The sequence below is a fragment of the Acomys russatus genome, chromosome 10 (genome assembly GCF_903995435.1).
Source record: "Acomys russatus chromosome 10, mAcoRus1.1, whole genome shotgun sequence".
Taxonomy (NCBI): domain Eukaryota; kingdom Metazoa; phylum Chordata; class Mammalia; order Rodentia; family Muridae; genus Acomys; species Acomys russatus.
The window spans coordinates 67,550,551-67,565,762 of NC_067146.1; the positions used below are offsets into that span (position 1 = coordinate 67,550,551).

General features: G+C 39.3%; 1 protein-coding gene across 1 annotated transcript in view; it reads right to left on the reverse strand.

The window, feature by feature from the left end:
* Positions 1-3,910: 3,910 nt before the first annotated feature.
* The window catches only part of Znrf2 (zinc and ring finger 2), a 68,536-nt gene continuing 57,234 nt past the window's right edge, over positions 3,911-15,212 (reverse strand). The window contains exons 3-5 of the mRNA XM_051152333.1: positions 14,728-14,833; positions 8,316-8,397; positions 3,911-4,420 (exon numbers count right to left, since the gene is read on the reverse strand). Of these exons, the coding sequence (XP_051008290.1) occupies positions 8,340-8,397; positions 14,728-14,833 (164 nt within the window). The 3' untranslated portion in view covers positions 3,911-4,420; positions 8,316-8,339. The remainder of the gene's footprint in view (positions 4,421-8,315; positions 8,398-14,727; positions 14,834-15,212) is intronic.

Here is a 15,212-nt window from a genome sequence, read left to right on the forward strand (position 1 = left end):
ACTACTAACAAAACATAGGCAGTTGTTTAGTTTCCTGAATAAATGATTGCTACATGCCAACTCCAGCATAATAATCAGAAATTGCAGGCATGGGCAGTCGGTGGTTAAGAGAACTGTGACTTCTGATGTCCATTCTTGAGATCCTCATGGCTCAAGGCAGAGCTAAGAAACACAGACGTTAATAAATGCTACAGCATCACATTTGTTATTTATTGTGGTGGGGATCTTTGTTCATGCCAAACTGTTCTTTGCTTCTCTTATAAACCAAAAGACCAAAGGAAAAAAAAAATCTACCTTATTATCAGCCACTGGTCAAGAATTAAGAAGGGTCTGAACACCTGATAACAAACCTGTGCGGACAGTGATAGTGCATGTTCAACAGAAACTAAATAGTAACATTTCTGGTGTTCAAGGTTGGTTATTTCCCACAGAAAGTCAACAGACTTAGGAGATCAGGAATTTCCCATTTAAGGGAGAACACTGGTTAAAAAACAAAACAAAATAAAAAATAAAATAAAAACACAACAGTCTTTTTCCTAGCTTAAGTAGAACATTTACAGAATATAGTAGAAAGTTATTAGTTGGGTACATTATCACCAAAAATGTCTTATGGATGATTTCAGGATGTGAATCACTACCAGAGTATACCAAGCAGCAGCCACTCATACATATGCAGCAGGAGATGTGAAACGGAGCAAGAGTCAAGAGTAAAACAGGTAGGGTAGCTACAGTTATATTACACAACTAAGAAAATATTACATGTTATATACTTTAGGAAAAACAGGAGAATGGACTCCAAAGGACTGACATGCTAAATTTTTTAAAGTAAAGTAAAGTTATCTGTATAGAGAGTAACAAGGGGGCCTTTCACACTTTATTTTTCACTGTCAGTGAATGCAGAGTTTACCTCAAGGTAACCCAAACCCACATAAGAATGGCTGAATGCAGCAGAGCCCCCACAACCAGTGAATGGTGCTTGTGACAATAGCACATTTGCTTCTAAGTCACGTTGTATGCTCCTGATGATCTGTGAAGAGCAAGGCTATCTGGATCACATGGTCAATACACAGTGAGGCTATCAGTCAGATGGCAAATGCAACTGTTCTTGAATTTTAAGAGCTTCACGCTTTGCTCACCTTTAGCTTCCTGTTGGGAAAACCCTTTTACCCTACTCAAGTCAATACAGAACAGCAGGTCCTATTTACAATGAATCCACAATCCTTTTCACTGAAAGGAAGATGTTTTGTCTTGCAGTAACATATTAAAATGATTGCATTTATTTATTTATTTATTTGCTTGTTTATTTATTTATTTATTTATTTGACAGGCCAGCCTAGAACTCACTTTGTAGTCCAGGCCAGCCTGAACCCTGTGGCAATCCTCCTGCCTCAGTTTCCTGAGTGTTAGCATGAGCCACCCACCATGTCCAGTGGCAAGTGAGTACTCTGAAGCCTCACCATACCCAGACTTACAAAAACAGTGTGAAATATGCTCTGGGAAAGATTCTGCCATTTCTGGTAACTCAGGTGGAAATCTTTGCTGTGCATCCTGAAGATATGCTAAGGATGGTCCTTGGTTATTCTGGGCTGTATTCTAGTTAGTATCTAAGTGAAAACCAGAACACTCATGTAACATTTGAGACTGCAGAAGACTTGCACTAGAGAGCCCAAACCTATATACTCCAACAGTCAACAGGACTTTGTCACTGTCACATACACAAAAATTAGGTAGAAACCACTTCTCATACCTTAACATAAACATTCTTCTTAAAACAATCTTACAGTCTGATTTATAACTAGGCTTGAAAAGCATTATGTTTATTTCTTTAGAGCAGAGCCTAAGAAAGAGAATGATTTTATAAAGAAAAGAGTGCGTCTCTTAAATATCCTAGCAAAGAGGGAATAAGAAACCAGATTAAAGTACAATATAAATTGGCAATAAGTTCCCTATGGACAGAACGGCACTAGAGAAAGCCACGCATGTACCCCATTCTCTATACACGTGTGACCTGCAAGAGTACTTACAAAGATGCGAGAAGGCTATGACTAGCTGGAGAACAGAGGCTTTCCATTTTTATTCCACCTCCATAGTATTTACTGCCAGTAGTTTCAGCTGAATGTTCCATAATTTAATGACTGATGCTACTCAGTGTCTGCATACAGGCTGATATTACAAGCAGGGTTATACAAAGTATCACTGATAGAACACTCCTAGGCCAGTAACTGAACAGAAACTGGAACGTTTCAGCACCTCTCTTTTCTTCCAATTTTAATTATTCTTTTTAGGAAATCATTGCAGACAGAGCTTAAAAGTAAAAATATCAACTTTATAAAATTTGACAAATAAGAGCTGTTTGAATGGATTTCAGTAAATACTGTCCAGACAAGCACAGTCAGGGTCCGTGTCCTTGCGCGGCAGCACTGAGCTCTCTAACACCACAGAAGCCATGAAGACCGCTGGAGAACAGTGTGAGGGAAAGAACTTAGGCTGAGACTCCAACAAGTTGAGCTTGGCACAAAACACGTCACCTTGCAGGGGAGTCTAAACATTAATTACCACAGCTGTTCCCCAAGAGAAGACAGCAGAAGTCAGTCTTTTCACGGCATTATACCAGTAGTAGACAGCAAAGTGATTATTCACATTCTAAGAGTTCTTTGGGGGAAAACCAGGGGGAGAGGAAAGCTTACAAAAATGGACTCAGATTTCATATTAACAGAAAAAAAATTAAGGAAAGACTATTTCCCTTGAAGGAAGAGCAACTTGCTACAACTGGCAGAAAAAGTCCCTACAGAGCCGTACTGGCAGCTGTCACACAGGAAGGTCTGACTACTGCAGGGAAGTACTAGCTAGCCTATAACCACAGGAAAGCAATGCAAGCTCTTTCCATGATCAGGACAGCCCCCCACCCATACCCCCACCATAGCAGCAGGTGCTCCTGCACTTGCCCTTTTGAAAAGGAGGAAGCAGAAGCAACAGGGCTGGGGCAAAAATGAGTGTAAGAGCAGCAGCATCAGAGGCATACACTTCAACACCTCGGGGCAGCTGGGCAGGAAAGCAGAACTGTGCAGGCTGACTAGACCAGGGAAGCAATGTCCGCCCGAGGAAACTAAATGTGAAATCTACATATTGATATTTTGAAAAGTATTTAAGAAGACATTCACTGTTGGAGCCCTGATAGCTCTCTTCCAGTATTCTTAACCATCGGATATATTTTAGGGGAGTATTTATTCACATAATTTTGCTTAATACAGTTCTTTCTACAAAGACTGAATTTAAAAGTATCCACAACATTTTCAATTACAGTAACAACACATTAATAAATTATAAATTAACAAAATCTTTATATTTGCTTAAAAATCATTTATCAAATGCTAACTTCCAGATTATCTGGAAAACTAAAGATGCAAGTTGCTAGAAATCTGGCATCCCAATTAAATTCTGACTTTTAAAAGTATATAAAATGTCCCTCAAATTACTCCAAGTCCCACTGCAGAAGTGTTTATTTCACCCTTTTCATAAGGTATTAAGTTTACAACTTGCTAAACATTTTACCCAAACATGGAAAAACTGCCTGGAAATGCAAAGCACAATGAAGTAATTACATGAAAGGAACAAAATACCTGTTAGGACAGAGTCACTGTGGCCCCAGCACTGAGACCTGCAAATCTGGACTTTTCAAAGTTGCATAGCTGCAAGATGGTCACTGCCAACAAGCTATTGCACAGTTTTATTTCAGAAGAAACAATGTATTTCAGAAACTGCAGTTCAGTAGACAGTTCTACATTTAATTAGCTAAAGTAATTATGTAACTTGATTTACTCTTTGGATGGCATTTTTATAATATTAAACCTGTAATTCAAACTACTAACATATTTTAACTCTCCTACCCAGAAACCTATTTTTCATACATGGGGGTGGGGCGGGGGATGGAAGAACTTGAGGTTATATTTTCCATTCACAGAATATTACACTGCTTTGATTACATTTCTTGGTTTCACATTGAAGAGTTTGTAAGAACTAAATTGTGTGGTTTTCAAGTTAAGAATAGGTGAATGTAGAAACATTATGTTGGGGAAAATGAAAAGTCCCCAAACTTAAAACAAAAACAAAAACCCAAACACACTAAAACAGCAGCTCTACAGAACTTAATAAAAAGTAAATCAACTTTGCAATTAGTTAACTTTGGCGTCTGAATACAAAATGTTTATCAGTGTCATCTATGCAGTGACTAGTCCAGGATGTGCAGCATTTTCAAAATCCCTGTGTGTCCCTTATATGCAAGTTTGGTACACTGAGTTCTGTGCTTCTTGTCCCTCTCCGGACTACCAGGTGTCACAGAACTCAGATCCTGGCTGAATAAGCCTGCAGTTCTCATTTTTTCCAGAGTCCGATCTTCAAATCTTCTAGATTTCTCAAGCATCTTGAAAAGACAAGAAAACATGCATAAAAACAAATTATTCTAAGTCATGGTCAATAACAGTAATGCAAATAAAAGTATAATACCCACTTTCTCATGAGCAATGCTGCTGTAACTGTAGCCTTTCACACCTCCCTTTTTACCACTTGAGAAATTTATTACTTTGTAGAACAAATCAAGAGAAAGAATGATCAGTTAAAAGCTCAACAGCCTTTTTAAAAAAAAGTAAAGTTATTCCTTTTCCATAATAACTGCTGAGAACTAAGTACACACATGTACGCAAACTTAAACTCATCTTCCCAAATTAACAGTAACTTCATAATTAATCAAGAACATGCATATTCATTTCTATTTTATAGAGGTGCTAATTAAATTCTTGTGATGTAGATACATAATGTGGGGCTCTGGTATTTAAAAAAAAAATTCTTCAAGTTTTTGGAACCAGACTCCATTTGTTTGGATTTCTGCAGGCAGCTAAGTAGAAAGATAAGCCTATCCCATGTAAGTTAAGTTCACTTCAAAGCTTAGGTACTATGTGCAGAAAGATCTCTAAAAAGAAAGGACTAAGATGTTAAGAAAATAGAACTGTTGTCTGAGGTTAACAGAGATACGCTGGTGACTCTTGAGATGGGATGTATTCCAAAATCTCATAGCTCACTGTGGCATCAATGAAAAAAGTTTAGTGATGAGACCATGAAAGAAAGCCCTAGGTTTGGTGGGGTCTTAGTGCTTGCTAATCTCTAACATAGCAGCATCAGAGACTTTCAGGGCTATTGGCAACTCTTCTGCCATCTTTGGATGTGTGAGGAGCAATCATCAGAGGTACTGTCTTCTGGCACCTTGACCTAGGATTTTCCAGTGTGCAGAACTGTGATTTTGCTCACCATCAGCCATTTATTTTGTTAGGTCACCCTGACTGATACTAGTTCATACTAAAAGGGGCATTATATATTTACAGATTAAAGACTTAGGAATATACTTTGGTACATTAAACAATTAAGTTAAAATACCTCCATTTTAATGTAGCTCAGGCTGACCTGGAACTTCTGTCACCATGCCCAGCAAATCCTTCATTAGCACTGGTTTTTAGTATTTCTCTTAAAATGCTTCCATAATTTTTCATAACTGTGTTGATTCAGACACAGGGCAACACTTAACCACATTCCAAAGCATCTTCCCACCCAGAAAACATTTTTCAGGCAGGGGATTCAGCTCAGTGACTTGAATCACCTGGCCAGCCCACATTAAACTTTAGATTCAAGCTTTGAAACAATGGCAGGGCTTATCAGGGCTGCAGATACATCCCAGTGTAACTGTTGACATGTACAAGATCTACAAAATCATAGTTTGACTTCCAACACCATGGAACAATAAAATCTCTACCTTTCTAATAGTGAAGTAAAAACACAGCTGTGCACCTGCCCCATACAACCTTATTACACCCTACTGCTCTGCACCAGAAATCTTACTACCCCATTTGCACTTAGGGTTCTATTAAGTTCCCACGTCTTTTAGTACCTCTGCTTTCACATGTACCCAGCTGCAGTTCTTACTTCTGAATCTGTTAACCTTAAATTATCTGCATCAATGTTGCAACAAAGTTTCTTGGATACATCACCTCACAAAGCCTAGACTTCTAAGCCGAAAAGCAAGAGATAAACTACATCATTTATTTATTTACTGTCTGTAGTGGTGGGGCACATGTGTGAAGGTTGGAGAACATGTGGGAATCAGGTTATCAGGCTTGGTGACAAGCACCTTTACCCATTGTCATAGTTGGATTATCATTGCTGTGATGAAACACCGTGACCAAAAGCAATTTGGAGAAAAATAGTTTATTTGGCTTACACGTCTACAGCACTATTCATCATCAAAGGAAGTTAGGACAAGAACTCAAACATGACAGGAACCTGGAGGCAGGAGCTGACGCAGAGGCCACAGAGGGATGCAGCTTACTAGCTTGCTCAGCCTGCCTTCCTATAGAATCCAGGACTACCAGCACAGATGGCACCACCATGGTGAGCTAGACCCTCTTCACATCAATCACTATGAAGAAAATGCCTTACAGGTCTGTGTACGGCCTAGGCCTGATCTTCTGAAGGCATCTTCTCAGCTGGGTTCCCTTCTCTCTGTTGATTGTACCTTGTATCAACTTAACAAAAAACTAGCCAGCACACTCAGCACACCCTGCTAGCCTGAAGAGCAAGAAATTACCAAAATAATAGCAAGTGTAAGGATGGCAGAGGACAAGACCTCAGAACCACATTCCCAACCTCTAGTCACAGCTGCTCAGCAACTCTACTGTTGGCTACAGTGCTCTCACACCGAGGCTTCTGAAGCCTTCCAAGGGTCAGCTAAATGCTCTATACTTAAAATAGCAGTTACGTTAACCTTGTTTTTTTTTTTTTTCAAAGCTACAGGATATCTTCTTTAATTACCTTATAAGTATGGGAAAAAAGGATACTCATGGGTTCATCTTTAATTCACTAGGCATTTTCAAATAAACTAGGCCAGCAAAACAAAACTTCTGTCCATTTGGTATTATAATATGATGTACTGGCCTATTAGAGATGCAAATATTTCACCACATGTTAAAGACGGGAAGGAGAATGCTAAATCACATGGGTGCCTTTTTGAAGGAAATGCATCTCAAAGTCGTTAAACTAGTCATCAATGTCAGAATGCCTGGGTCCAAATCAGCAGCAACAGACCGTGTGTTCTCAACAAGCCAACTTTCCCAAGCACTTCCTTAGCTGTGTAACAGAAGTAAGGGTACTCACAGTGTTACTTTAACATCAGGTGAGTGACAGACAGACGGTTATGCTTACAACACCAGCACATAATACTCCTGATTGACAATTACGTTACTTAAAAAAACAAAACAAAACAAAAAACCCCACACCAGGTACAAAGCTCAAGGGTGTAGATTCAATTCTCTTTGCAAACTGGGATTTGAAGAGTGCCTTGCTTCATTTTACCTTTATGTGTGAGAGTATGTGCATGTGCTCATGTGTGGGAGCTAGAAGCTGACAACTCGGGTCTTCTTCGATAATCTCCATCTTTTTTTTCCCCAGTTTTTTTCAAGACAGGGTTTCTCTTTGTAGTCTTGGCTGTCCTGGACTCACTTTGTAGACCAGGCTGGCCTCAAACTCACAGTGATCCACCTGCCTCTGGCTCCTGAGTGTTGGGATTAAAGGCGTGTGCCACCACACCTGGCTTCCAGTTTAGTTTTGATACAAGATCTCTCACTAAATCTGGAGGCTGCCAACTAGGCTAGACTGTGGTGTCCGCCCACCTGCCTCCCCAGCATTAGGGTTTCAGTGTGGACCACCTGCCCAGGGCTTTTTACACGGGTTCTGAATTCAAGTCTTTATGCTTCCATGGAACCCTTCAGCTCTTTCCTTAAACCACTTGACTCAGATGTAAAACAGAAAGTTGTGCAGATAGCACATAATTTGATGAGTGTGGTACAACTTGCTTTTTAATCATGAGACTTAACTACTCTGATCCTTAAAGAATTCTTCCTGGAAAGTGTGGTCATAATGTGTACCTCATTGTTTGTTTGTTTCTCCCAGTATTAAACTTTAATTAAGTAAACAAATGTGTTACAAATTACCAAGAGCATTCTAGTTACTCAATACCTAACTCTCTTCCAGAATCAAGAGCAGTTGCTTTTAATCACCGAGTAACACTCTTAGCCTCCTTAGTCTATCTTTAAATGTGAGATTTTATATAGTAGTCTTACAAAATACCTAGAAAAGACACACACATAAACACACATGCACATACATACACAGAAATGTAATTTTAAAAAGTTGAAAAAAAAAACCAAGTTGAAAATAGCAATCCAAAATAACTTTTTACAAATCAATTTTTAAAAGGGTGGGAGGATAATTACCCATAACACAGGAATCTGATGCACTTAATCTGACGGGTGCTCTGGACAAGATCTATTTACTTCAAACCATTCATCTATGCATCTAGAAAAGAACAAAATTAGAAAAGTGTAAATCTTATGCATAATTATATCCCAACAGTCATAATAAAAATACCTACTACTTGACTTTAATGTCTTTGGAGGAAAAAAAATCTGTATTTTTAATAATCACACCTGACAAATACAGTAAAAGAAAGATGTTAATTATACTTTAATTATCCTACATTTATACTAAGGGGGGATCATCACATTTATGCTATGAAGTACTTTCAATTTAAAAAGGGGCAACTATTCCCTTAAAGAACCAACATTTTATCAATATTCAAAATCAAGTAAGAGTTATAAAAATATTTCCTTTTCAAAATAGTAGTATATAGGCCCGCTCAGGTTGTCTATCAATAAAAATAGCTTTAATTTAAAAATTTTGACAACATTGCATAACATTTTAAAAAGTCCACATCTATATGTAATTATGGAACCTTTAATTCTACCTTGTTCTGTAATCCATATATACACAAAGATATCATTTACAGAGTATTCATGATCTTACTACAAATTATGTTTAGGGTACATACATAGGGTTTGCATATGTGTGTGCATGCATGCTTATGTATGTCTTTCCTTAAGTGCTGCTCACCTCCCCCAACTCCCCGTAGGGTCCCTCACTATCCTGGAATTCACTAAGTGGGTTAATGAGGCTAGCTGGTCAGTGAGTCCCAGGGATCACCAACCTCTACCTCTGTGAAGGAATGTATTAAGTGGATGTAACAACTGTCAATAAAGCTGTTTAGCCAATCAGCTGTGCAGAAGAACAGGAAGTGGAAGGCGAGACTTCTTGGAGAGGGAGAGGAGTGTGTGTGTGTGTGTGTGTGTGTGTGTGTGTGTGTGTGTGAAGGATGGAGGGACAGAGGGAGGGAGGGGGGGGGAGAGAGAGAGAGAGAGAGAGAGAGAGAGAGAGAGAGAGAGAGAGAGAGAGAGAGAGAGAGAACAGTCGACAGTTGACAGCAGAAGGAGGAAAGAAGCCTCCGAGGATCAGATCGGCAAGTGCTTGGGATATATATATATATATGTTATGAGGTTTAGAGTAGTTTATTTTAGGTTACGAGTAGATTAGTATCAGTTTAGATTCTGCCCAGTGCTGTGCTTGCAGCTTTAAAGTATGTTTCAATCTCTGTGTCAGTTATCGGCTTCCTAGGCCTAACATAAATTTATTGTAACAAACCTTCCTAGCACTGAGGTTTTAAGTGCTGGTCATCACAACAGCTCTTTTTTGTGGGTTCTAAGGATTGAACCCAAGACCTCATTCTTGGAAGATAAGTACTTTACTGAGCTATCTTTGCAGCCCATAATTTTTCCAAATAGAGATCTGCACTGCCCAAAGCAGTAGTTATGTAAATTCATTAGATTAATTAACAACAAAACTTAACAACAGTTTCTCAGACCCATTTCGGGTGCTCTCAGTAGTGTTATGTGCAATGGCTGCTGCACTGTGCACAGATGTAACACACTCTCTTCACTGTACAATGTTCAAATGCACAGAGCTGTGGCAAATGATAAAAATCAGTGTCTTCAAAGGACAAGCAACAGTCAGCAGCCTGTAAGTCACTAAAGCAGCTTTCAAACTGCTTGGTATTCTCATCGGTGGCACACAGTAATTTCTGGATGCTCATAAAGCCAGGTTAGCTACTATACTGAAGAGGTAAATGAAGACATACCTTTCTTATACCTCTTCAGGGTGGTTGTACAGGTGAAAATATAGCGGGGGGTAGAGTACCCCAACCAATACTCATGTCTTCCAAATGACTAAGGCAACTCCTGATGCCACTGTAATATTTATTCTACCACACCCCAATGTGGCTATGCCATGTTTTCAGTCTGGTCTGTACCACTGAGCCCTAAAAAACCTCCCATCTACATCTTAAAACAAAATTCTCCAGCTGTGGTTACACTTACAGTGCATCTGAATAGCACTGCTGTGGTCTAAAATGGGTTCTTACTTTACAGCCATGCCATCTGGGCTCATCATGAGAAGGCAATAAATAACTTCAGATCCCATTGTATATAAAACAGTTATCACCCAGTGTCTACTGTAAGCTGCCTCACTGTTTAGATACTCCTTTCTTCTAGCAGCTCCAGCATGAAATCAGTATTCTCAATTTAGTACCTTTTATTCTCAGGCATTTTCTTGATTGGTAACTCTAAATTAATGCTACTGTAAATATTATGCCTCACTTGCCTTCTTCATAAGCGCCTTTTAATTCACATTCCATTCTCTAAATATAGCACATGGACTTGATGGCACACAATCCCAGCTGCCTGGAGGCAGGACTGTAGGCCTAAGGCCAACCTAGAAGACTTGGGTGAGATATTGTTTTCAATATAAAAATGACCAAGAGTATATCACAATTTATTTCTCTATTCCTTTACTATAGACATTCTCAATTATCTATAAACAGTCTCTAAATGGTTACATCAAAATACAAATTAATCTCTTCACTAATGACAGCTTGAGCTGGTTTCTTAGAAAGTCACAGTAAGGCTTTCTCAGTGCTGGTTCACATCCTGGTTTAGATGTCTTTTCCCCCACTTCCACCCCCTAATTCTGGGCAGGAGCACTGCTCTTTCTAGACTTTTAATGTAGCACAGACTTAATAGTACAATAACTGACTTGCAACTATAAGCTGCATATCGATTACCTCAGTCCTCTTTACTCAAATTATTTGCTAACAATTTTTTCATTTTGAAAAATATTTTATTATAACTTACTCATTTATTAGAGGGGGCAGCTTATATGTGCTTTGGTGACCATGTGGCAGACGGAACCTACAGGAGCAAGTTCTCTCCTTCCACCTGAGGGTCTTGAGGCTCAAACTCAGGTTGTCAGGCTTGGGGGCAAATGCTTTTTCCACTGAACCATCTCACTGGCCCCATTTTTTTCATTTTGTCTTTTAATGTTCTATAGTCTTTTTCTCACCGATTTTCAAGAAGCTACTATTATTTAGGTATCTCAGTTACTCTCTCTCTCTCTCTCTCTCCCTCCACCTCCTCCCCGCCCCCCCTACACACACACACACACACTGAGGGTGGGGGGGGGGCCAGGGATTCTGAAACAAAGTTTTGCTATATACTCTATGCTGATCACAAATTGGGAGATCTTTCTGCTTTAGCCTCCTAAATACGGGGATTACAGGTAGATACCGCCATACCTGGCACCATTCATGCTTTTTAATAAACCTTTCCACAAAATCATAATCTCAAAGTAACATTTGATGGTAAATATCAGATTAAAGGCAGACCATACAACATAATTTTTTACCAGAACAAAGATATGTTAATGAGCTCAGTGTCATATATAACTAAGGAAGAATCTGACTGAGAGGCCATGAAGACAAAAGCCAATGCACACAGAGCTGAGAGCTGTGCGAGCACACAGCTTGCCGGGATTCTGAGCAGGGCCATGGGGGATGAGTGTCCTTCAATACTGTGTTACTGCATGGTTTGTTATACTCAAGTGTGCGCTCATCTGCAGCTGGTACACAGTAGCATTTACAGTGCTAGGAAAGCCTTTACACTACCATGCTCCTATCTACCAACGGCACACACTCTCTTCTCAGCAACTAACCAAAGGTCCATGTGTTATTTCAAACATAAACCTTTTGTTGTCATGTTAAGGGCCATTTCCACTACAAAGACTAATTTCTACCTCAAATGTAAATAAGCTACAATTAATTTTATCAATCTCCTGAGTTTATCTTTTAAATCTGTCTGAGCGTATGTATGTGGCCATGTGTGTATGTGACCTCGTGGATGTCAGAAGAGGGTATTAGAGCCTCTGCAACTGGAGTTACAGGAGGCTGAGGCACTGAGTGAGTGCTGGAAACAGACTCCAGGTCCTCTCTGTAAGAGCAGAAAAGCACTTTAGCTGCTGAGCTGTCTCTGAGCATCCCTATGCTTACTTTGGGAGCATGGAGGGAAGTGGGACTTCTTACCAAAAGGTCAAAAATAATTCCCTAGTTTTTTCCTACTTCCTTAGATGTTGAATTCACAGGTACTGCACAGACAACCTAGAATTTTCATTTCAAACTTAAAAAAAGGGATTCAACTGTCTTTCTGTATACTAATTAATGGATCACAGCGCCATGTGCCAACAGCTTACTCTTTATAACACTGTACCACCACCTCTGGTCAAACATTTTTTCATTTATTTAACGTTTCTTATGTTACCATTTCTCAAATTTTAACACTTTTAAATCCTCACAACTAAACTAATTAAGTTTGTACTATTGCCCTTAAACATTCAAAGACAAGGAAATCAACACCTGTCTGAGATCACACATTAGTGGAAGGACTAAGACCTAATTGTAGCCTCCATGTTCTTGGGTTCCATGCTGTGGTCTCCTCACGCAGGCTCACATGTTTATGGACTTAGTTTTATCCTTGTTTCAATTTTGCATCTCTTAGGACACATGCCAACAGGATTCTTCTTCAAGAGTATGGTCACTACTCTTTAGCCCTTCACTTGTTAGTCCATATATTATTATATTATTGGAAACATTATGTCCAGTTACAAGAAAGTAAGATTTCACTGGGATAACATAACTCTATAGCTTAATTTGCATATAAATATTATTTTTATAATACTGAGTTTTTCTATACATAATATGCTGTGTTTCAATAGCCACTGGGTAAATATAGACATGTATGGACTCATCAGACTGAACCAAAGGGCTGAGGGTACAGCTCAGCAGTAAAGAATGTCGCAGCGCATGCAAGACCCTGAGTTCTAGCTCCAGTACCGAGAAATGAAAACAAATGTGGACAACTGGAAACCAGGCAGGTGGCACACACCCAGACTCACTGTGTTCAGGAGGCTGAGGGAGGACACAGGTGTGAGGGAAGCCTAACCTACAAGGACACTTTGATGCTATCCTGGGTAGTTAGATTCTATCTGTGAAAATAAAGTCAAAACTTGGCAAGCTGGAATTGCTCAATTTTTCTGTATCTTGACTCATTTATTATTTTGGTCAGGAAATTTTTAAATAATGAAGGTCGTTTATCTCAAGATAAATAGACTCAAAAAGAATTTCCTGTACTTACTATCACACAGTAACTCTAAGGAATGCTTCCTATGATGTTTACTGTGTGTGAAACTGGTGCACACTGTTAGCTTAGTTAATAGTTGCCTGGATACAGTTCTCTATGCTTTTAATTCCATATTTGTTTGTACCTGTAAAGCATCTTGCTTATCCATATCATATTCTAACATTTCACCTACTTCCAATGTAATCTTATAGACATAAGATTTTTGTGTCTTCACATATTGTTTTACTCTGCTTTCTCCAAAGCTGTTACTGCAACTGCCATTAAAAAATCCATTTTATTCTTTTCCTTTGTTCAAATGCTATGACTTCCTATTCTTTTTTTCTTTTTTCCCCGAGACAGGGTTTCTCTGTGTAGCCTAGCCTGGCCTGGCCTGGACTCGCTTTGTAGACCAGGGTGGCCTCGAACTCACAGCAATCCGTCTGCCTCTGCCTCCCAAGTCCTGGGATTACAGGCATGCACCACCACGCCCGGCCTCCTATTCCTTTTTAAAACTTAAATATACTTTATTATTTCTTTTAATTATGTGTATATATGTAGGTATGTACATCTGAGTACCAGTGTCCTCTGAGGCCAGGCGTTGGGTCTGTCTGCCTATAGCCTACCCCAAGACTGGAGTAGCAGGTGGCTGTTAGCTACTTGCTGTGGGTGCTGGGAATTAAACTGACCACTATATGCTCTTAACCTCTGAGCCAACTGTCCAGTCCCTAATTTTCTATTCTTTTTGTGGTTACCTTAAAAAGTGGTTGTTTTTGCAGGCCTTTACTAGGCCTGGAACTCACTATGTAGACCAGGCTAGCCTAGAATTCAGAGACTAACAGTACCCTACCACACCTGGATTTGTTTTTTAAATTAAAAATGGTTCTTTATTACTTTGAAAGCACAAATAATGTATAAAAAACAAAAACAACCAAGTGGGATTTGGGGTCAATCGGCTAGAATTCCCAACCTGCTGGAATCTCGGCTTGCCATTTGCTAGAAATACAGGGCTGAGGGCAGTCTTACTGTCTTATTGCCCAGGTGTACAAGTGAGGTGGTTGCTAGACTTACACAGACGCCTGCTGACCAAGCTGAAAACACCTGCACAGCACAACAGATGCACATCTAACTTTACCTGAGCAAGGGCGAGAAAGGGAGGTGGGGTGCTATTAAGATCCTAAGCTGAGCAGAAGAGCTCGAATGAAGAAGAACCCTTTAAGCCCTAACTACAATGTTAGAACCAAAAGATTAATCATTTTGCTTTAATATCAACATAAAGTAATACTAAACTTACCCTTTATGATATATACACAGGCAAGGCAGTCGTGCTATGGTATCTCCCTGCTGCAACTCTTCAAGGCATATTGCACATTCCCCAGCATCTTTACTCAGCACATCCTCTGTGAAGAAAAAAGAAACCAGTCCAATACAACTAGCCAATCACACTGAAAAACCCAACCCAGAACCCATCAATGAATGACTTAGTATGCCTGTCCAACTACATAAAACTCAGCACATGGACTTGAAGTGCTATTCACAATGAACAAATTGTTCATCACATTGGCTTCTAGACATCTCACTGAGGCATAAGAGAAAGCAGGATACACTACCATAATTTTCAACTTGCACAAGATTCTGATGCAAAAAATTCAACAACTCAGTTATTTGTAATTTCTATTCTTTCCCCTATGCATCAACACTAGTTTAGTGTCCAAGACAGCTCAAAAAAGTTTAGTAGTATGACTGAAAAGACTAGAATAAACACCATTATAAGTTTTT